At 42.3% G+C, this 22,557-nt stretch overlaps 1 protein-coding gene across 3 annotated transcripts in view; it reads left to right on the top strand.

Annotated features, from left to right (window-relative positions):
- The first annotated feature begins 546 nt into the window (after nt 1-546).
- LOC110508409 (fizzy-related protein homolog) overlaps nt 547-22,557 on the top strand; it is a 30,733-nt gene continuing 8,722 nt past the window's right edge. The window contains exons 1-10 of one of the 3 annotated variants that reach the window (XM_021588924.2): nt 547-716; nt 3,967-4,076; nt 5,879-5,949; nt 15,188-15,316; nt 15,435-15,498; nt 15,598-15,728; nt 15,889-15,971; nt 16,138-16,321; nt 20,580-20,645; nt 22,411-22,513. In XM_021588924.2, the coding sequence (XP_021444599.1) occupies nt 4,064-4,076; nt 5,879-5,949; nt 15,188-15,316; nt 15,435-15,498; nt 15,598-15,728; nt 15,889-15,971; nt 16,138-16,321; nt 20,580-20,645; nt 22,411-22,513 (844 nt within the window). In that variant the 5' untranslated portion in view covers nt 547-716; nt 3,967-4,063. The remainder of the gene's footprint in view (nt 717-3,966; nt 4,077-5,878; nt 5,950-15,187; nt 15,317-15,434; nt 15,499-15,597; nt 15,729-15,888; nt 15,972-16,137; nt 16,322-20,579; nt 20,646-22,410; nt 22,514-22,557) is intronic. The other 2 variants (XM_021588925.2, XM_021588926.2) reach the window with 2 other exon arrangements.

The following is a 22,557-nucleotide window of genomic DNA, read 5'->3' as shown; positions in this document are numbered from 1 at the left end:
TTTGTAGGCTACGGTCCAAACTATGTCTTCCAATGGTGCGACTGCTGGTGGCATCCAAAGATTATCCAACTTGAATAAACGCTTGGAGGTAAGGATGACAGCAGTGGTGTGGTCAATGGCGATCATTATTGAAATCTACTTAGCGCATTGATGGGAAAAGGGTTAGGCTTAGCTAAAATGAATAGAAGGTCAGGATAAATAACTTGGCAGGTTAGAAGAATTAAAGATAATTAATTTAAGATTAGGAAAGGGGTTGGGTTTAGGTTTAGGTAGAATGGGCAGCAGGTTAGGAGAATGAGGCTAGGAAAAGTGTTGGGGTTAGGTTTAACTAAAAGCAAAACTGTCTTGAGTGGCAACAAATCTGCCCAATTAGCTAATTCCCTTTCTTTACACCTACTTATGTTGATCCTCCCACTTCTGTTGACACACCCACTTTCAGACACACCCAATCATGTATGCAGTTACCCATGACTCTTCAGAATCACTTCTGCCTGTCTGTTCCCTTGACAACGCAAAATGTGTGATTCGAAAAAAGTGACGTAACCGCGTTTTTCCCATGTTCCTTTGCGAATCCCGGTCAAGCATTTGTTGGTGAAAACATTCATCTCTTTCTGGGCTGGAGAATAAAGAATATGTATTTTTTCTCCACATAAATCTCGCCAGACAAACAATAATCTCCGATTCAGTGCATAACTGAGAGTCTTTCACGCTGCACGGTAGGTCCATTTGAAAAATGTTTGTGTGAGAAACAAGTTCGAACGTTTGGAGATTGATAGGTTGCTAACGTTAGCGCGGTACTAACGTTACTGGTCAGCGAAAGGAACAGTTGTGATTTATGACTAGCATTGCTTTATCGTGGTAATTGTAGTTAGCTTTCTACAATCAGTGGCTTTAGTGTCGTCGAATAATTGTATTTTTGGACGGTGTTTGAAAGTGGCTTTCATATTGGCTCAACTATAATATGGCGAGCTAGTTCCGGCATTCTTGAACTAGAGATCTAACATTAGTTTTCTGCCAATTAAAATTGTAACAGACCATCGGGCTTAGTTTAGAGAGAACAACATCAGTAAACTATGCCAACAGTTTTCTGATTATGCACGACAGAAGCAGTTGCATCTAGCTCTATGATGAAACTGGCTCGTGAGGACCACCACAGGAAAGGAATACCTAAAGTTACCCCTGCTGCAGAGGATAAGTTAATTACAGCCAGCGAGATTAGTGCGCCAGCTATTCAAGTCTCTACACAAAACAACCCGAATAGCTAGGTACAATTTACAGAAAACAAAACAGTGCTTTGGAACTAAAGTATTGAATTAATCTACATCATTAAGGCAAAGCCCAGTATCACATAGGAGATGCATAATATGCAGCTGACAAGTACACTATATATACAAAAGTATGTGGACACTCCTTCAAATTTGAGTATTTGGCTATTTCTGCCTCACCTGTTGCTGACAGGTGTATACAGTGCCTTGCGAAAGTATTCGGCCCCCTTTAACTTTGCGACCTTTTGCCACATTTCAGGCTTCAAACATAAAGATATAAAACTGTATTTTTTTGTGAAGAATCAACAAGTGGGACACAATCATGAAGTGGAATGACATTTATTGGATATTTCAAACTTTTTTAACAAATCAAAAACTGAAAAATTGGGCGTGCAAAATTATTCAGCCCCCTTAAGTTAATACTTTGTAGCGCCACCTTTTGCTGCGATTACAGCTGTAAGTCGCTTGGGTATGTCTCTATCAGTTTTGCACATCGAGAGACTGAATTTTTTTCCCATTCCTCCTTGCAAAACAGCTCAGTGAGGTTGGATGGAGAGCATTTGTGAACAGTAGTTTTCAGTTCTTTCCACAGATTCTCGATTGGATTCAGGTCTGGACTTTGACTTGGCCATTCTAACACTTGGATGTGTTTATTTTTTAACCATTCCATTGTAGATTTTGCTTTATGTTTTGGATCATTGTCTTGTTGGAAGACAAATCTCCGTCCCAGTCTCAGGTCTTTTGCAGACTCCATCAGGTTTTCTTCCAGAATGGTCCTGTATTTGGCTCCATCCATCTTCCCATCAATTTTAACCATCTTCCCTGTCCCTGCTGAAGAAAAGCAGGCCCAAACCATGATGCTGCCACCACCATGTTTGACAGTGGGGATGGTGTGTTCAAGGTGATGAGCTGTGTTGCTTTTACGCCAAACATAACATCTTGCATTGTTGCCAAAAAGTTCAATTTTGGTTTCATCTGACCAGAGCACCTTCTTCCACATGTTTGGTGTGTCTCCCAGGTGGCTTGTGGCAAACCTTAAACAACACTTTTTATGGATATCTCTAAGAAATGGCTTTCTTCTTGCCACTCTTCCATAAAGGCCAGATTTGTGCAATATACGACTGATTGTTGTCCTATGGACAGAGTCTCCCACCTCAGCTGTAGATCTCTGCAGTTCATCCAGAGTGATCATGGGCCTCTTGGCTGCATCTCTGATCAGTCTTCTCCTTGTATGAGCTGAAAGTTTAGAGGGACGGCCAGGTCTTGGTAGATTTGCAGTGGTCTGATACTCCTTCCATTTCAATATTATCGCTTGCACAGTGCTCCTTGGGATGTTTAAAGCTTGGGAAATCTTTTTGTATCCAAATCCGACTTTAAACTTCTTCACAACAGTATCTCGGACCTGCCTGGTGTGTTCCTTGTTCTTCATGATGCTCTCTGCGCTTTTAACAGACCTCTGAGACTATCACAGTGCAGGTGCATTTATACGGAGACTTGATTACACACAGGTGGATTGTATTTATCATCATTAGTCATTTAGGTCAACATTGGATCATTCAGAGATCCTCACTGAACTTCTGGAGAGAGTTTGCTGCACTGAAAGTAAAGGGGCTGAATAATTTTGCACGCCCAATTTTTCAGTTTTTGATTTGTTAAAAAAGTTTGAAATATCCAATAAATGTTGTTCCACTTCATGATTGATATCTTTATGTTTGAAGCCTGAAATGAGGCAAAAGGTCGCAAAGTTCAAGGGGGCCGAATACTTTCGCAAGGCACTGTACAATCGAGCACACTGTCATGCAATCTCCATGGACAAACATTGGCAGAAGAATGGCCTTACTGAAGATATTTGTGACTTTCAACGTGGCACCTTTCCAACAAGTCAGTTTGTCAAATTTCTGCCCTGCTAGAGCTGCTACGGTCAACTGTACGTGCTGTTGTGAAGTGGAAAGGTCTAGGAGCAACAACGGACAGCCGTGAAGTGGTAGGACACACAAGCTCACAGAACAGGACTGCCCAGGGCTGTAGCGTTTAAAAAAATCGTCTGTCCTCGGTTTCAACACTCACTACCGAGTTCCAAAACTGCCTCTGGAAGAAGAACTGTTTGTCGGGAGCTTCATGATGTGGGTTTCCATGGTAGAACATCTGCACACTAGCCATAAGATCACCATGCGCAATGCAAAGTGTCGGCTGGAGTGGGGATGTATGGCCCTATGAAACCCATTTAATTTTTTTCCAAATTCCATTTTTTCTCTGTACATTTTTCAAAATTCTGTGTTTTACGGTTTACTCTAATTTCATCATCAGTAAGAGTCTATTAATGTGAATGAATAAAAGGTCAACAATTTAACAAGATATAACAGTACATTTGTTATGCAACACATCGTACAATTTTTTTTAAATCAAGGCAAGTGCTTCAAAACGGAGTTCTACTAAGAGTTTCATTATAAATGGAAAAAAGTAATGTAAGAATCTAGGCAACAATGCATCAACCGTCTCCTGTTTCCAGCTGGAGGATGTTTGTGACTGCCTGGGATGATGACTTTTGTGCCAACAAAAACTCTGTACAGGTGAACATGCTCTGCATGGTACTTCACTGCCTCAAACCAGCTATTCCATCTGGAGCTCTCTGCTTCAGGAGCCTTGGCCAGCACAAACTCCTTCATAATGAGGAAGCTCACCCTTCTTCTCTTTCTGGCAGGCTTCTTGAAGAAGACAGCTCTCATCCATGTCACAAGTGATGCAACTTCAGAGAACTATTTGTAGTGCTGCCAGGTCTCACCCACCAGATTGATGACATGGCAGAGACAGGTAACATGGACACTGTTGGGCATCACTCCTTTCAGAACCTCCTTGTATGCCTTCGGGCAGTAGGAGGCATTATCTGTGACCACTGCCCAGGCATCGTTCAGATCGTTGCTGTGGAGGGAGGCTAGTATAGCTTGGGAAAATGTTGAGTAGTTGCATCTTTCCATGAAAATGACATCCACCAGAAAGTACTGGTTTTCAACACCTGGAATGAAGGATAAGGAAAAACTAGAATTATGTTTGAACCTAAAATAATAATGTGACAACAACTTTTCTCTCAACGTGATCAAGACAAAAGAGAGGATTGTGGACCACAGGAAAAGGAGGACCGAGCACGCCCCCCTTATCATCGACAGGGCTGTAGTGGAGCAGGTTGAGAGCTTCACGTTTCTTGGCGCCCACATCAACAACAAACTAACATGGTCCAAGCACACCAAGACAGTCGTGAAGAGGGCGCGACAAAACCTTATTCCCCCTCAGGAGACTAAAAAGATTTGGCATTGGTTCCTCAGATCCTCAAAAGGTTTTACAGCTGCACCATCGAGAGCATCCTGGTTGCAGGGGGTACCGGTTGTAGTGGTTGCATCACTGCCTGGTATGGCAACTGCTCGGCCTACGACCGCATGTCACTACAGAGTTTAAGCTTCCTGCCATCCATGACCTCTATACCAGGTGGTGTCAGCAGTTAGCAATTGTCAGACTCCAGCCACCCTTGGTGTGGAATGTCCTCTCTGCTACTGTACGGCAAGCGGTACCGGAGTTTCAAGTCTAGGTCCCAGAGGCTTCTTAACAGCTTTTACCCCCAAGCCATAAGACTCCTGAACAGCTAGTCAAATTGCTACCCAGACAATTTGCATTGTTCCCCCCACCCTCTTCTAAGATGCTGCTACTCTGTTATTATCTATGCATAGCCACTTTAATTACTGTACCTACATGAACACATTACCTCGACACTGGTGCCCCCGCACATTGACTCTGTACCGGTACCCCCTGTGTATATCGCCCCGCTATTGTTATTTACTGCTGCTCTTTAATTATTTATTCTTATTTCTCAATTTTTTAAATATATATAGGTATTTTCTTAGCTGCATTGTTGGTTAAGGGCTTGTAGTAAGTAAGCATTTCACCTGTTGTGTTCGGCGCGTCTGACAAAGAGAATTTGATTTGATTTTAAGCTCTTAGCTGTTGGACTCTGGAGTGATGCATCGTGCGTCGGACTGCCAGATGGTGAAGCGCGAGTCTGGATTTGGCGGATGCCTGGAGAACGCTACCTGCCTCAATGCATAGTGCCAATTGTTAAGTTTGGCGGAGGAGGAATACTTGTCTGGGGCTGTTTTTCATGGTTCGGGCTAGGCCCCTTAGTTCCAGTGAAGGGAAATCTTAACGATACAGTATACAATGAAATTCTAGACTATTTTCTGCTTCCAACTTTGTGGCCCTTTCCTGTTTCAGCAAGACAATGGCCCCATGCACAAATCGAGGTCCATACAGAAATGGTGTGGAAGAACTTGACAGGCCTGCACAGAACCCTGACCTCAACCCCATCAAACACCTTTGGGATGAATTGGAATGCTCTTGTGGCTGATTGGAAGCAAGTACCTGCAGCAATGTTCCAATATCTAGTGGCAACCCTTCCCAGAAGAGTGGTAGCTGTTATGACAGCAAAGGGGTGACCAACTCCATATTAATGCCCATGATTTTGGAATGAGGTGTTCAAGCAGGTGTCCACATACTTTTGGTCAGTAGTGTAGCTATGATATTTTTGAATGTAAATCAATGCTATATCATTTCTTATTCCTTTACAGCTATGGACCAGGACTATGAGTGTCGGCTGCTCAGGCAGATCAACATTCAGAACGAGAATGCCAGCCCTATTGTAAGTGGATTGACTTTTTAAAAGGTATTGTCTGTACTGTTTTATTATTCTGTATTGGCTTGTGTTGTCCAATATCATTCTGTATTGAGATGGTATGATGTTCCCTTGTTTACTTCTTGCAAATATCTTAGAATTCAAACCTCAAGATGGTGTCTAAATGTATTCATGTATGAATTGCTTGGCACACACTTAGCTGACCACAGAATGTTCAGGGATTTGGAGAGTGAGTTTTAGTTCAATTGATGGGACATGGGGTGAAGGTAATCTATCCAGAGATACTGGTGATGTTAACGCTTCAGTGTACAGGTTAATTTGCATAATTTGGTGGAATTAAATTGGCGCGTGTGTGTATTTTCGTTAGTTGTCATGTATCTCATTTATCACACAGCCTAGTTTGTGGAGCGGAATAGCCTATCACCTGTCAAACAGAGCGAGAGCAGCTCATCAGAAATGTGCTACTGGAGTGAAACGTGCTTTTGTAAGCCCAGTCATTGCGCCACCAATAATTCTAAATGCAAATATTTCTAAATCGCGCCTCCTATTCGAGTGCATAGGCTTTACCAACGGTAGACAGGCTATCAGCGCGTAACTAGAGAGTATAACTGCATCCAAAATAACACCGTCGACTGCAGTTAATGCACTTTTACTGCAGTTTCAAAACTATCTTTTTTTTGTAAGGGTAGCCAAAATCCAACGATAGAAATGTGGAGGAAATGATTTTATAAAGGCCGTTAAACAGAATTTTTCTCCTTCTGTTTTATTGGTTTTCATAAACTTTATTTAGTTGTCCAGAAGCCGAAGGTACAATCCTAGTCATATTAGCAACCCATGCTAGTTTTTGCTGTTAGATTCGCCCTCTTCTCTAAGTTTCTAACACAGATTTTCATGGAACTGCTCGCCATCAGTTGCGCTGTTTAGAACTGTGTTTTCCAACTAATTGCATTTTGGAAAATGTTAAATGGTGTTTTAATTGGCTGCGTCATTTACAGGAGTTGCTTGTTCAATAATAGGTTATACAGTGGGGCAAAAAAGTATTTAGTCAGCCACCAATTGTGCAAGTTCTCCCACTTAAAAAGATGAGAGGCCTGTAATTTTCATCATAGGTACACTTCAACTATGACAGACAAAATGAGAAAAACAAATCCAGAAAATCACATTGTATGATTTGTAATAAATTTATTTGCAAATTATGGTGGAAAATAAGTATTTTGTCAATAACAAAAGTTTATCTCAATACTTTGTTATATACCCTTTGTTGGCAATTACAGAGGTCAAATGTTTTCTGTAAGCCTTCAGAAGGTTTTCACACACTGTTGCTGGTATTTTGGCCCATTCCTCCATGCAGATCTCCTCTAGAGCAGTGATGTTTTGGGGCTGTTGCTGGGCAACACAGACTTTCAACTCCCTCCAAAGATTTTCTATGGGGTTGAGATCTGGAGACTGGCTAGGCCACTCCAGGACCTTGAAATGCTTCTTACGAAGCCACTCCTTCGTTGCCTGGGCGGTGTGTTTTGGGATCATTGTCATGCTGAAAGACCCAGCCACGTTTCACATTCAATGCCCTTGCTGATGGAAGGAGGTTTTCACTCAAAATCTCACGATACATGGCCCCATTCATTCTTTCCTTTACACGGATCAGTCGTCCTGGTCCCTTTTGCAGAAAAACAGCCCCAAAGCATGATGTTTCCACCTCCATGCTTCACAGTAAGTATTGTGTTCTTTGGATGCAACTCAGCATTCTTTGTCCTCCAAACACGACGAGTTGAGTTTTTACCAAAAAGTTATATTTTGGTTTCATCTGACGATATGACTTTCTCCCAATCTTCTTCTGGATCATCCAAATGCTCTCTAGCAAACTTCAGACGGGCCTGGACATGTACTGGCTTAAGCAGGGGGACACGTCTGGCACTGCAGGATTTGAGTCGCCGGCGGGGTAGTGTGTTACTAATGGTAGGCTTTGTTACTTTGGTCCTAGCTCTCTGCAGGTCATTCACTAGGTCCCGCCGTGTGGTTCTGGGATTTTTGCTCACTGTTCTTGTGATAATTTTGACCCCACGGGGTGAGATCTTGCGTGGAGCCCCAGATCGAGGGAGATTATCAGTGGTCTTGTATGTCTTCCATTTCCTAATAATTGCTCCCACAGTTGATTTCTTCAAACCAAGCTGCTTACCTATTGCAGATTCAGTCTTCCCAGCCTGGTGCAGGTCTACAATTTTGTTTCTGGTATCCTTTGACAGCTCTTTGGTCTTGGCCATAGTGGAGTTTGGAGTGTGACTGTTTGAGGTTGTGGACAGGTGTCTTTTATACTGATAACAAGATCAAACAGGTGCCATTAATACAGGTAACGAGTGGAGGACAGAGGAGCCTCTTAAAGAAGGTCTGTGAGAGCCAGCAATCTTGCTTGTTTGTAGGTGACCAAATACATATTTTCCACCATAATTTGCAAATAAATTCATTACAAATCCTACAATGTGATTTTCTGGATTTTTTTCCCTAATTTTGTCTGTCATAGTTGAAGTGTACCTATGATGAAAATTACAGGCCTCTCATCTTTTTAAGTGGGAGAACATGCACAATTGGTGGCTGACTAAATACTTTTTTGCCCCACTGTATATATTAGAGGTCGACCGATTAATCGGAATGGCCGATTTCAAGTTTATTTTTGGACACTATTTTTTTATTACACCTTTATTTAACTAAGCAAGTCAGTTAAGAACACATTCTTATTTTCAATGACGGCCTAGGAACAGTGTCTTAACTGCCTTGTTCTGGGGCAGAACGACAGACCTTGTCAGCTCCGGGATTCAATCTTGCAACCATAGTTAACTAACGTTAGTCCAACGCTCTAACCACCTGCCTCTCATTGCACTCCACGAGGAGCCTACCTGTTACGCGAATGCAGTAAGAAGCCAAGGTAAGTTTGCTAGCTAGCATTAAACTTATCTTATAAAAAACAATCAATCAATCATAATCACTAGTTAACTACACATGGTTGATGATATTACTAGTTTATCTAGCATGTCCTGCGTTGCATATAATTGATGCGGTACGCATTCACGGAAAAAGGACTGTCGTTGCTCCAACGTGTACCTAACCATAAACATCAATGCCTTTCTTAAAATCAATACACAGAAGTATATATTTTTAAACCTGCATATTTAGCTAAATGAAATCCAGGTTAGCAGGCAATATTAACCAGGTGAAATTGTGTCACTTCTCTTGCGTTCATTGCACGCAGAGTCAGGGTATATGCGATAATAATAAATGTTTTGTTTTCTAAATGATAGTTTCCGGATTCGACCATATTAATGACCTACGGCTTGTATTTCTGTGTGTTATTATAGTTAAGTCTATGATTTGATAGAGCAGTCTGACTGAGCGGTGGTAGGCAGCAGCAGGCTCGTAAGCATTCATTCAAACAGCACTTTCGTGCGTTTTGCCAGCAGCTCTTCACTCTGCTTCAAGCATTGCGCTGTTTATGACTTCAAGCCTATCAACTCCCGAGATTAGGCTGGTGTAACCGATGTGAAATGGCTAGCTAGTTAGCGGGGTGCGCGCTAATAGCGTTTCAAACGTCACTCGCTCCGAGACTTGGAGTAGTTGTTCCACTTGATCTGCAAGGGTAACGCTGCTTCGAGGGTGGCTGTTGTCGATGTGTTCCTGGTTCGAGCCCAGGTAGGAGCGAGGAGAGGGACGGAAGCTATACTGTTACACTGGCAATACTAAGCCCCTATAAGAATGGAATTCAAATGGTATAGAGAGAAATAGTCCTATAAATACTATTTTAACTACAACCTAAAACCTCTTAACTTGGAATATTAAAGTCTCGTGTTAAAAGGAACCACCAGCTTTCATATGTTCTCATGTTCTGGGCAAGGAACTTAAACGTTGGCTTTTTTACATGACACATATTGCACTTTTACTTTCTTCTCCAACACTTTGTTTTTGCATTATTTAAACCAAATTGAACATGTTTTATTATTTATTTGAGGCTAAATAGATTTTTATTGATGTATTAAGTTGAGAAGTGTTCATTCAGTATTGTTGTAATTGTCATTATTACAAAAAAACCAAAAAAATTGTCCGATTAATCGGTATTGGCTTTATTTAGTCCTCCAATAATCGGTATCGGCGTTAAAAAATCATAATCGGTCGACCTCTAATATATATAGTATTTCTACTTTAAGATAATAGGTTTGCTATTGTTGCATCTTTCCATTAAGCTGTTAATGAAAAATGTATGTTCCTTGTATGCATGCAATGTGGTTTCTGTTGGCCATGTCATTTTTGTGTTTTGAAAAAATTGTAACCTGGTTAACAAGGGTATGTTAGTTGGCAGAAAAATGTACCGACATTTGCGTCACCCGAGATCCAAATCCCCTGATAGTAGGTCAGGAGTACGAGTATGCTTTACTTGCCCGACATGTACGAGAACTTGTTTGCGTATTTATTTTTGCAGAACTGCATATGGAACATAATGTTAGGCTAAGCATAACACACTGTCAGTGTTTTGAAGTTCAAAGCTACTGAACAAAGGCTGGATTTCCTCAGATCACTGACAATAGTCTGATACTGGCTCCTCCCTAACCGGTATAATAACAAAACTGCTTTGTGAAGACTAAAGGGAGTGTCTGTGTGAAACTAGGGCTTTGCTATTTATCACAGTGTGTGAAGTCTAAAATATAAGGTTTTATTAAAATAGTCTATTTTATTCAGGTCCCCTAGTGTTTTCTCTGAATTAAAATCACCTATGATTGACCTCTTCTGTTGACTTAATAATACGTTTTTACCCCTCCCCTCTTCCTGTGGAAACCCATTAGAAAATGGGCCTTAGGCTACATGTGTTTCTTTCAATCGTATTTCTATTGAACATTTCATCTGCAGGAATTTTTCTGCCATTGAATTCCTTATGCAGGCCACCTAAGCTATGTTTTGGGCCACCGACAGTACCAGTCAAAAGCTTAGAGATACCTACTCATTCAAGGATCTTTCTTTATTTTCACTATTTTCTACATTGTAGAATAATAGTGAAGACATCAGAACTATGAAATAACACATGAAATCATGTTCTAACCAAAAAAGTGTATTCTTCAAAGTAGCCACCCTTTGCCTTGATGTTAGCTTAGCACATTTTTGGAATTCTCTCAACCAGCTTCAGCTGAAATGCTTTTCCAACAGTCTTGAAGGAGTTCCCACATATGCTGAGCACTTGTTGGCTGCTTTTCCTTCACCCAGTGGTCCAACTCATCCCAAACCATCTCAGTTGGGTTGAGGTCGGGGGATTGTGGAGGCCAGGTCATCTGATGCAGCACTCCATCACTCTCCTCCTTGATCAAATAGCCCTTACACAGCCTGGAGGTCTGTTGGGTCATTGTCCTGTTGAAAAACAAATGATAGTCCCACTAAGCACAAACCAGATGGGATGGCGTATCGCTGCACAATCCTGTGGTAGTCATGCTGGTTAAGTGTGCCTTGAATTCTAAATAAATCACAGATGGGGTCACCTGCAAAGCACCCCCACACCACCTCCATGCTTCACGGTGGGAACCACAAATGCAGCGATTGTCTGTTAACCTACTCTGCATCGCACAAAGACATGGCGGTTTGAACCAAACATCTCAAATTTGGACGCATCAGACCAAAGGACAGCTGTCCACCGGTCTAATGTCCATTGCTCATGTTTCTTGGCCCTCATGTTTATTGGTGTCCTGTAGTAGAGGCTTCTTTGCAGCAATTCAACCATGAAGGCCTGATTCACGCAGTCTCTTCTGAACAGTTGATGTTGAGATAGATATCTGTTACTTGAACTCTAGCATTTATTTGGGCTGCAATTTCTTAGGCTGTTAACTCTGCTGCAGAGGATATGTTCATAGAGGTAACCCTCGGTCTTCCTTTCCTGTGGCGGTTCTCATGAGAGCCAGTTTCGTCATAGCTCTTGATTGTTTTTGCGACCGCATTTGAAGAACATTTCTAAGTTCTTAATTTTCTGCATAGATTTACTTTCATGTCTTAAAGTAATGATGGACTGTCGTTTATTTTTGGTTGTTTGTGCTGTTCTTGCCATAATATGGACTTAGCCCTATTTGGTGAAAGACCATCTTCTGTATACTACCACTACCTTGTCACAACACAACTTATTGGTTCAAATGCATTAAGAAGGAAACAATTCCACAAATTAACTTTTAACAAGGCACACCTGTTAATATAAATGCTTTCCAGGTGACTATCTCATGAATCTGGTTGAGAGACTTCCAAGAGTGTGCAAATCTGTCATCAAGGCAAAAGGTGGCTACTTTGAATAATCTAAAATATATTTAGATTTTTTTTTCTTTTTCTGACATGATTCCATATGTGTTATTTCATAGTTTTGATGTCTTCACTATTGTTCTACAATTAGAAATCAGTAACAATTAAGGAAAAACCCATTAATGAGTAGGTGTGACAAATTATGACTGGTACTATGTATAAGGTCCCACGGTTGACCATGCATCAGAGCAAAAACTAAGCCATGATGTCAAAGGAATTGTCCGTAGTGCTCCTAGACAGGATTGTGTCAGCACAGATCTAGGGAAGGTTCCCAAAAAATGTCTGCAGCATTGAAGGTCCCCAAGAACACAGTGGCCTCCATTCTTAAATGGAAGAAGTTTGGAATCACCAAGACTCTTCCGAGAGCTGGCCGCCCGGCCAAACTGAACAATCTGGGGAGAAGGGCCTTGGTCAGGGAGGTGACCAAGAACCCGATGGTCACTCTGACAGAGCTCTAGAGTTCCTCTGTGGAGATGGGAGAACCTTCAAGAAGGACAACCATCTCTGCAGCACTCCACTAATCAGGCCTTTATGGTAGAGTGACCAGACAGAAGCCACACCTCAGTAAAAGGCTCATGACAGCCCGCTTGGAGTTTGCCAAAAGGCACCTATAGACAAGATTCTCTAGTCTGATGAAACCAAGATTGAACTCTGGCCTGAATACCAAGTGTCACTTCTAAAGGAAATCTGGCACCATCTCTATAGTGAAGCATGGTGGTGGCAGCATCATGCTGTGGGGATGTTTTTCAGATGCAGGTACTGGGACACTTGTCAGGATCGCTGGAAAGATGAACGGAGCAAAGTACAGAGATCCTTGATGAAAACCTGATCCAGAGTGCTCAGGACCTCAGACCTCAACGGTTCACCTTCCAACAGGACAACGTCCCTAAGCACACAGCCAAGACAACTTAGGAGTGGCTTCGGGAAAAGTCTCTGAATGTCCTTCAGTGACCCAGAGCCTGGACTTGAATCCGATCGATGGTCTCTGGGGAGACCTTAAAATAGCTGTGTCAACAACGCTCCACATCCAACCTGACAGAGATTGTGAGAATCTGCAGGGAAGAATAAGAGAAACTCCCCAAATACAGGTGTGCCAAGCTTGTAGTGTCATACCCAAGAATATGTGATGCTGCAAAAGGTGCTTCAACAAAGTACTGAGTAAAGGTCTGAATACTTATGTAAATGAGATATTTCAGTTTATTTTTAATAAATTAGCAAAAAAGTCTACGTTTTTTTGTCATTATGGGGTAATGTGTGTAGATTGAGGGGATAAAAAAAAAATATATATTTTAGATTAAGGCCTAACAATGTGCGAAAATGTCAAGGGCTATGAATACTTTCCGAAGGCACTGTGTGTTTGTGTGTGCTCAGCAGAAAAAGAAACGTCCCTTTTTCAGCACCCTGTCTTTCAAACTTCACAGATCTTCATTGTAAAGGGTTTAGACTGTTTCCCATCCTTGTTCAATGAACCATGAACAATTAATGAACATGCACCTGTGGAATGGTCGTTAAGACACTAACAGCTTACTTAGGACACTTACGTACAGCTTAAACTTAGGACACTAAAGAGGCCTTTCTACTGACTCTGAAAAACACCACAAGAAAGATGCCCAGGGTCCCTGCTCATCTGCGTGAACGTGCCTTAGGCATGCTGCAAGGAGGCATGAGAACTACAGATGTGGCCAGGGCAATAAATTGCAGCATCCGTACTGTGAGACACCTAAGACAGCGCTACAGGGAGACAGGATGGACAGCTGATCGTCCTCGCAGTGGCAGACCACGTGTAACAACACCTGCATAGGATCGGTACATCTGACGTCCCTACCCAATTTGAAGTTTAACTTTTTAAAATGGTAAGGTTTATGATTAGGTTAGGGTTTAGCCTATGCTAAACGTCCCAAGGATTCCTGTTAACACTACCCTCAGTGAACGGTGTCCACTACTCTCACACTGCTGGCAAGATGGGGGTGACGAAACGTGAATTTGGACCAGTCCCTGACAAATGACAACCCATACATCAAAAAGAGGCGCTATTTAGTAACCTGCTGTTTTTTTGTGTGAATGTCTATATAAACATTTGAATGACCGAGCTTGAGGAATAACCTTTGCAAAGAGCAAATATAAAACACCAGATTTTGCCGGCTTCACTAAAGGGGTGCAATGTTAACATCACCACAGAGTTGAACGTTCTTAGCACGGCACTTCTTTACCACCGCTTTACATTTGGGCATAGCATCAATTGTTTTTTACGACACCCAACACCATACCATGACACTTAATGTAACAGTATATGGCCAGTGTGCATTTCTGGCACTTTATTGAGCTGCCAAGCTTCTATCTACGCAGCACTCAACGTAGAAGCCGTAACAGTTAGTTCACAGTAATTCACTGTCCTCCCAGACAAGTGTAGTTGCGTTGGGTGATCGCGCGCCAAGGCAAGATGGGCTTATAGCCATGTAAAGAGTACCCTATTCATTATTTTTCCTGAAGTCTGTTTTCTCCTAATCTTATACCGGTCTTTTTTTCGGTGGATTAAATGGCAATACAAATACAGTAATAAATGCACTTGCATAACTTGGATAACTACACCCAAAATTCTAAGCTTCTTTAGATTTTTTCCTAAAGTGTTTGAAAGGGATTTTGGCTATCTATTTCCCTAGAGGCAGATGAGGTTGTGAATTTGTATGTCTGTCCAGTATGAAGGAAGTTGGTAGTTTTTGGGAGCCGCTAGCATTAGCGCCATGACTGGAAGTCTGTGGTATCTACTCAAAATAAAACATGTGTATAGTGCCCTAGCTTTAAAACTGCAAACATTTTAGCTCAGCTCCATTGGAGAAATGTGTAGAATTGCAGGAAATTGGCTTAAAAAATGGTGTCCTCTGATGACGATTTCCCTGTCTTACACTATCATTCGCTCTTCCCCCCTGTAAAGAAGGCCATAGATGCAGTGCGAGCGCTGACACCCACCAACTCCCCTCTGTCGTCACCAAGCAAACATGGCGACCGCTTCATTCCCTCCCGCGCCGGCGCCAACTGGAGCGTCAACTTCCACCGCATCAACGTGAGTCCCCTGCAATGCACCCTGGGATTTTGTCTTCTGCCCAAAGTTTTACATCTGTGTTGATTGTAATCACTTTCTGGGTTTCAGCACATGTAATCACTGTGTTGATGTTGTGTAGGAGAATGAGAAGTCCCACAATCAGAACAGGAAGACAAAGGATGGCACAACAGACACTAGCAAAGGTAACCCTCTTGACTCCTTTAAAAGTCTCCTACGCACTTAATCTGTGCTGCTCATGCATGTCTGCTCACCCCCTCTGTACTCCACTATTTCTCCTTTAGCAGACGGCCTGGCGTACTCTGCCCTGCTAAAGAACGAGCTGCTGGGGGCAGGCATAGAGAAGGTCCAGGACCCCCAGTCAGAGGATCGCCGCCTCCAGCCCTCAACCCCTGCCAAGAGGAGCCTCTTTAGTGTCCGTAGTAGGCCCTTATACATTCTGGGGCAATAGCGTCTTTTTCAAAACTACCAGGACTAGAGAGGTTATGCTGGAGTTAGACACTTTTTATATTTGTTAGTCGTACTACAACATGTTAACTTTTGATTCTCAATATGCCACTTGTGTGGGTTTACAGTATTCTGTCTGTGCCAAACGGTCTCTCCCTGAGGATGGCAACACAGTCTCTCCATACTCCCTGTCTCCTGTTAGCAGCAACAGGTAACCACCACCTTCACTTTCTCATACATTTTATATTATATGGCCAACAGTGATATTTTATTTCTCCTCTCCCTCTCATTCCATTCTAATTATATTACTCTTGGTGAAGAAGAGTCTTCTGTTTCACATTGAATGAGCAATCCAGCCCTCCTTGTCTCCCTCCTAGTCAGAAGCTGTTACGGTCGCCTAGGAAACCCACACGTAAGATCTCTAAGATCCCCTTCAAGGTGCTGGATGCTCCGGAGCTGCAGGATGACTTCTACCTCAACCTGGTGGACTGGTCCTCCCTCAACGTCCTCAGTGTCGGCCTGGGAACCTGTGTCTACCTGTGGAGTGCCTGCACCAGCCAGGTGGGGGGGTGTGTGTGTGTGATTGTGTGTTTAAAGGGTAACTCTCAACCCAAATTTTAGCCTTTGCCCAACCCCTTCAAAAAAAAAATATGCATTCAGGTGAGAAGATGTGGGTGTGGGGAATTGCTCATGAATATTAATCTGATGAAATGAATGCGCATCGCAAGTAAATAGGGCTTTGGACAGTTGGCTCACAGTGGTAAGGTGGCGAATTCCTGACATCTATGGGGTGCAAAAATAATCTTTGAGATGTAAACTCCCATTTATTGCATATTGTGCTGGGAAGAAGTGCGATCATCACCTTGAAAATGAACATGAGGGGCTCAATTCAATCCATCCCGTATTGCATTATTACGCAGTAGCTCTTTTTCCAATGGCCAAATTAACTCATATTGGTCTTGGGTACTGTACAAATCTACAATTACTACCAGGGCGACCCCCTCTTACAGGTATGCTTTTACTTTTCAGAATTAGAAGTGTCTGGGTATGAGATGATTATTGTAAATAGATTTTTATCTCCAAATGCTTTATCTGCCCCATGTGGAATTAGAACTCACAACCATTGTACTATGAGCCAACTGTCATAGTGGACTGAGCCACCAATCTGTCATAGCATTCAGGGGAAAAATACAACAAGTTGACATGACCACTAATGTCATCTATTTGTTCTTATGATGGATGTTAATTTAGTTTTTTTAATATATATATTTACACAAACTGGGCCTTTACTAGTATTAGCAGACTGATCTATACATATGTAGCTTTCTCTACGATTCTTATTAATGGTATACAGAAAGAACAAAACCCCGACATCAAACATTTATATCAAAAGGTGAAAAGTTGTGGCCAAAGACACACCTCATCCACATCAAATTAAATATGTTTCTTGATCAAATAGCATGGAAAACAACTTTTTGAGTAGTATTAACTTATCGTCCATAAACAACTTAATGTACATTACTGTATTGTACATAGGCTGGTCATGTAGGTTTGTACCTGTAGACTTTCCATCACCATGAAGAAAAACAATGCACAACAGAATAATTGAGTACACAGAAATAAGTTGCGTTCGCAAAGTATTTCAAGAAACTGGAAAACATATCAAGCTAGTATTTTTATATTCCTCAAGTATGTATTCCTTCAGATTTAACTTTTTTGTACAAATAATTATTAGACTCAAGTTACAATTGCTGGTAAACACTCAAATACATTTTAGTTAAACCTTTCCTATATTATCAAAAATCGAATTAAATTGTATTTGTCACATACACGTGTTTAGCAGATGTTAATGTGGGTGTAGTGAAATGCTTGTGTTTTTAGCTCTAACGGTGCAGTACTATCTAACAGTAATATCTAATAATACACACAAATCTAAAGGAATGGAATAAAGAATATATAAATGTTTAGACAAGCATTATCAGAGCGGCATAGACTAAGATACAGTATATACATATGAGATGAGTAATGAAAAATATGTAAACATTATTAAAGTGGGTGGTGTTCCATTTATTAAAGTGGCCATTGATTCCAAGTCTATGTATATAGGGCAGCAGCTTCTAATGTGCTAGTAATGGCTATTTAACAGTATTTCAAAGTCTGATGGCCATTAGATAGAAGCTGTTTACAGTTTCTCAGTCCCAGCTTTGATGCACCTGTACTGACCTCGCCTTCTGGATGATAGCAGGTTGAACAGGTAGTGGCTCGGGTGGTGGTTGTCCTTGATTATATTTTTTGCCGTCCTGTGATATCGAGTGCTGTAGGTGTCCTGGAGGGCAGGTAGTTTGCCCACAGTGATGCGTTGGGCAGACCGCACTCTCTGGAGAGCCCTGCACTTGCAGGCGGTGCAGTTTCCAGACCAGGCGGTGATGCAGCCCGACAGGATGCTCTCAATTGTGCATCTGTAAAAGATTTTTAGGATTTTCGGTGCCAAGTCAAATTTCTTCAGCCTCCTGAGGTTGAAGAGGCTCTGTTTTGCCTACACCACACTGTCTGTGTGGGTGGACCATTTCATTTTGTCAGTGATGTGTACACCGAGGAACTTGAAGCTTTCCACCTTCTCCACTGCGGTCCCGTCGATGTGGATAGGGGGGTGCTCCCTCTGTTATTTCCTGAAGTCCGCAATCAACTACTTTATGTTGACGTTGGGTGAGAGGTTATTTTCCTGGCGCCACACTCGCAGGTCCCTCACCTCCTCCCTGTAGGCTGTCTCGTCATCGTTGGTAATCAGGCCTACTACGGCTGTCGTCTGCAAACTTGATAATTTAAGTTGGAGGCGTGCATGGCAACGGAGTCATGGGTGAATAGGGGGTACAGTAGGGGGCTGAGCATGCATCCTTGTGGGGCTCCCTTGTGTTGAGTATCAGCAAAGTGGTGTTTTTTCCTACCTTCGCCACCTGGGAGCAACCCGTCAGGAAGTCCAGGACCCAGTTGCACGGGGCGGGGTTCAGACCCAGCGCCTCAAGCTTAATGGTGAGCTTGGAGGGTACTATGGCTTTGAATGTTGAGCTATAGTCAATTAACAGCATTCTTACATAGGTGTACCTCTTGTCCAGATGGCATAGGGCAGTGTGCGATTGCAGCGTCTGTGGATCTAATGGGGTGGTAAGCAAATTGAAATGGGTCAAGGGTGTCAGGTAAGGTAGAGGTAATATGATTCTTGGCTAGTCTCTCAAAGCACATCATGATGACAGAAGTGAGTGCTACGGGGCAATAGTTATTTTAGTTCAGATTAGAGATGTACCCATATGAAAACATAATCAACCTATTTCTTTCACTTACTTGTAGGGATGCACGATATATCGGTGAGCATTTCGGAATCGGCCGATATTAGCTAAAAATCCCAACATCGGCCTGATGTCTAGTTTAACGCCGACGCCAAATCCAATGTCAAAGCTGACATGCATACCTATATAACGTAAGTAGATGATGTAATGACTCCACGAAAAATACAGCGCTACACAGAACAAAAGCAGAGAAATTCTCAACGGACACTTCCAACAACTAAACAAGTTTTTAAAGTCGAGCTGTCCTTTGAAAGTGTAAGAACATTTCAGCGAGACAACTCAAAGGCGAACTTCATTTAACGCCAAGATAATGGAATTCATTGCCCTTGACAATCAACCGTCCTCTGTTGTGGATGATGTTGGCTTTCTCTGACTGTTCGAGCCCTGGTACACACTATTTTTCAGATGTTTCCCTACCAGAGTTGCACAGTATTGTTGAAATTCACATCCATGAGCATCACTGCTGTTAGCTTCACATCTGACATTTGGACCAGCGATGTCAGCCCCATGAGCATGGAGTCTGACAGCACAGTTGGTAAACGAGGATTTCATTCTGACCTTTTCTAGGGAGTTTTTCCTAGCCAACGTGCTTCAACACCTGCATTGCTTGATGTTTGGGGTTTTAGGCTGGGTTTCTGTACAGCACTTTGAGATATCAGCTGATGTACGAAGGGCTATATAAATACATTTGATTTGATTTGAAAGCCGTATTTATTACATGCTCAAGAATGTTCTGGTTCTCATGCCATTTCAATGGCATTTGAGAACATGTTTGACACTTGGAAACATGAACACACTCCTAGCTCCATTCGAACAACGGACTAAAGAAATCAGCTCAATTGCGCCTGCAGCAGACGTGATACCCTCTGTCATGTCATTGAAACGCCTGCTCGACAAAACTGCCGACACAGACTGGGGTTAACTTACAAAAGTACTTGAGGCTGTGAACATGCGATTTGGTGGCATTCTCTGAGTCTCTTTACTGTGTTGCCACCATGCTAGATGATAGGGACAAGGACCGCTACTTCGATGCAGACATAAAACAGGTTTTACGTGAAATGTTAGACACAGCTGGACAAGATGAAAACGGTCACAGTGACAGTGTGCACTGAGGAAGAGAGGCCACGGACAGACAGAGCTGAAACTTCACTGCTTGACATGTATGATGAAATCCTGGCTAGATTTACTATTAAAATACCATAATGTGTCACTTTTGCAACAAACTGTCAAAATGAAGACCAGAATTGACATGTTTCACTATAACTAAGCCGGAACATCTGGTTTTCAGCAACAATAAAAACAATTAAAATCATGAAAGTTACTATTTGATACACTGAAATCAGTGACCACCTTCTCACTGCGAGAAACGTTCTACTATTTGATGTTTCCATTTATCTCAAAGGCCTTTTGTAAGCTCTTTCATGTGATATGAGTTGGTAATTGACAATATATCAATTATGTATTTTGGTCTCCAGGTGACGCGTCTGTGTGACCTGTCAGTGGAGGGGGACTCTGTCACGTCAGTGGGCTGGTCAGAGAGGGTGTGTCTGTCTACTTTGCCTCCGATATGTTCTCCCCTTATCAGAGCCATGTACTGTATTTATAGAGTTGGGACATTGAGACTTTGCATTATGATGCATTTTCAGTGCATTCAGAAAGTATTCAGACCTTTTTATTATGTTACAGCCATATTCTAAAATTGATTAAATAGTTTTTTTTCCCTCATCAATCTACACATAATACCCCATAATGACAAAGCAAAAACAGGTTTTTATACATGTTTGCAAATCAGTAAAAAAAAAAAAAAAAATGTAAGTATCACATTTTGCATAAGTATTCACACCCTTTACTCAGCACTTTGTTGAAGTGCCTTTGGCAGCGATTAGAGACTCAATTCTTCTTTGGTATGACGCTACAAGCTTGGCACACCTGTATTTGGGGAGTTTCTCCCATTCTTCTCTGCAGATCCTCTCAAGCTCTGTCAGGTTGGATGAGGAGCGGCACAGCTATTTTCAGGTCTCTCTAGAGATGTTAGATTGGGTTCAAGTCTGGGCTGTGGCTGGGTCACTCAAGGAAATTCAGTCCCGAAGCCAGTCCTGCAGTGTCTTGGCTGTGTGCTTCGGGTCATTGTCCTGTTGGAAGGTGAACCTTCGCCCCAGGCTGAGGTCCTAAGCACCCTGGATCAGGTTTTCATCAAGGATCTCTCTGTACTTTGCTCTGTTCATCTTTGCCTTGATCCTGACTAGTCTCCCAGTCCCTGCCACTGAAAAATATCCCCACAGCATGATGCTGCAACCACCCGTAGGCATGGTGCCAGGTTTCTTCCAGATGTGACACTTGCCATTCAGATAATCTTGTTTCTCATGGTCTGATAGTCTTTAGGTGCCTTTTGGCAACTCCAAGTGACCTGCCATGTGCCTTTTACTGAGGAGTGGCTTCCGTCTGGACACTACCATAAAGGCCTGCCTGATGGAGTGCTGCAAAGATGGTTGTCCTTCTGGAAGGTTCTCCCATCTCCACAGAGGAACTCTGGATCTCTGTCCGAGTGGCCATTGGGTTTTTGGTCACCTCCCCGACCAAGTCTCTTCTCCCCCTGATTTGCTCAGTTTGACCGGGCGGCCAGCTCTAGGAAGAGTCTTGGTGTTCCAAACTTCTTCCATTTAAGAATGATGGCCACTGTGTTCGTGGGGGCCTTCAATACGGCATACATTTGTTGTGTGTGCTGTCTCGGAGCTCTACGGACAGTTCCTTCAACCTCATGGCTAGGTTTTTGCTCTGACATGCACTGTCAACTGTGGGACTCCAGTCAAGTTGTAGAAACATCTCAAGGATAATTAATGCAAACAGGATGCACCTGAGATCAATTTCGGGTCTCATAGCAAAGGGTCTGAATACTTGTGTTGATAACGTATTTGTTTTATTTTTAATACATTTGTCTAAACCTGTTCATTTTTTCCCTTTGGGATATTGTGTGTAGATTGAGAAAACATTTGTTGAATCCATTTTAGAATAAGGCTGTAACGTAACAGAAAAAGTAAAGGGATCTCAATACTTTCCGAATGCACTGTACAGGACACTACAACATTCTATGGCAGCCATTGTTTGCACCCTATTACCATTACATGAGTAATATCTAAACAATGCTATATAACTAAATGAAATAAATTCTGAAAGTTGGTTAAATATATGGCTCTGCCCCTTAGTCGACCCTATATCCCGTTGTAGTCATGTGTTTCTAGAGATTTCAGGGGGTGTGGTGGATTTGCCCTGAAACCATGTCTGGTTATTGTGTGTGTGTGGTTTCAGGGGAACCTGGTAGCAGTGGGGACTCATAAGGGCTATGTACAGATCTGGGATGCGGCAGCAGGGAAGAAGCTGTCTGTACTGGAGGGACACACAGCCAGAGTGGGTGAGTGGGTGTAGACTGATGCTGCCCGTCTTACAGAGAGAACA

This window comes from Oncorhynchus mykiss, chromosome 28 (assembly GCF_013265735.2).
Source record: "Oncorhynchus mykiss isolate Arlee chromosome 28, USDA_OmykA_1.1, whole genome shotgun sequence".
Taxonomy (NCBI): domain Eukaryota; kingdom Metazoa; phylum Chordata; class Actinopteri; order Salmoniformes; family Salmonidae; genus Oncorhynchus; species Oncorhynchus mykiss.
This window is presented reverse-complemented; position numbering and strand designations above follow the sequence as displayed.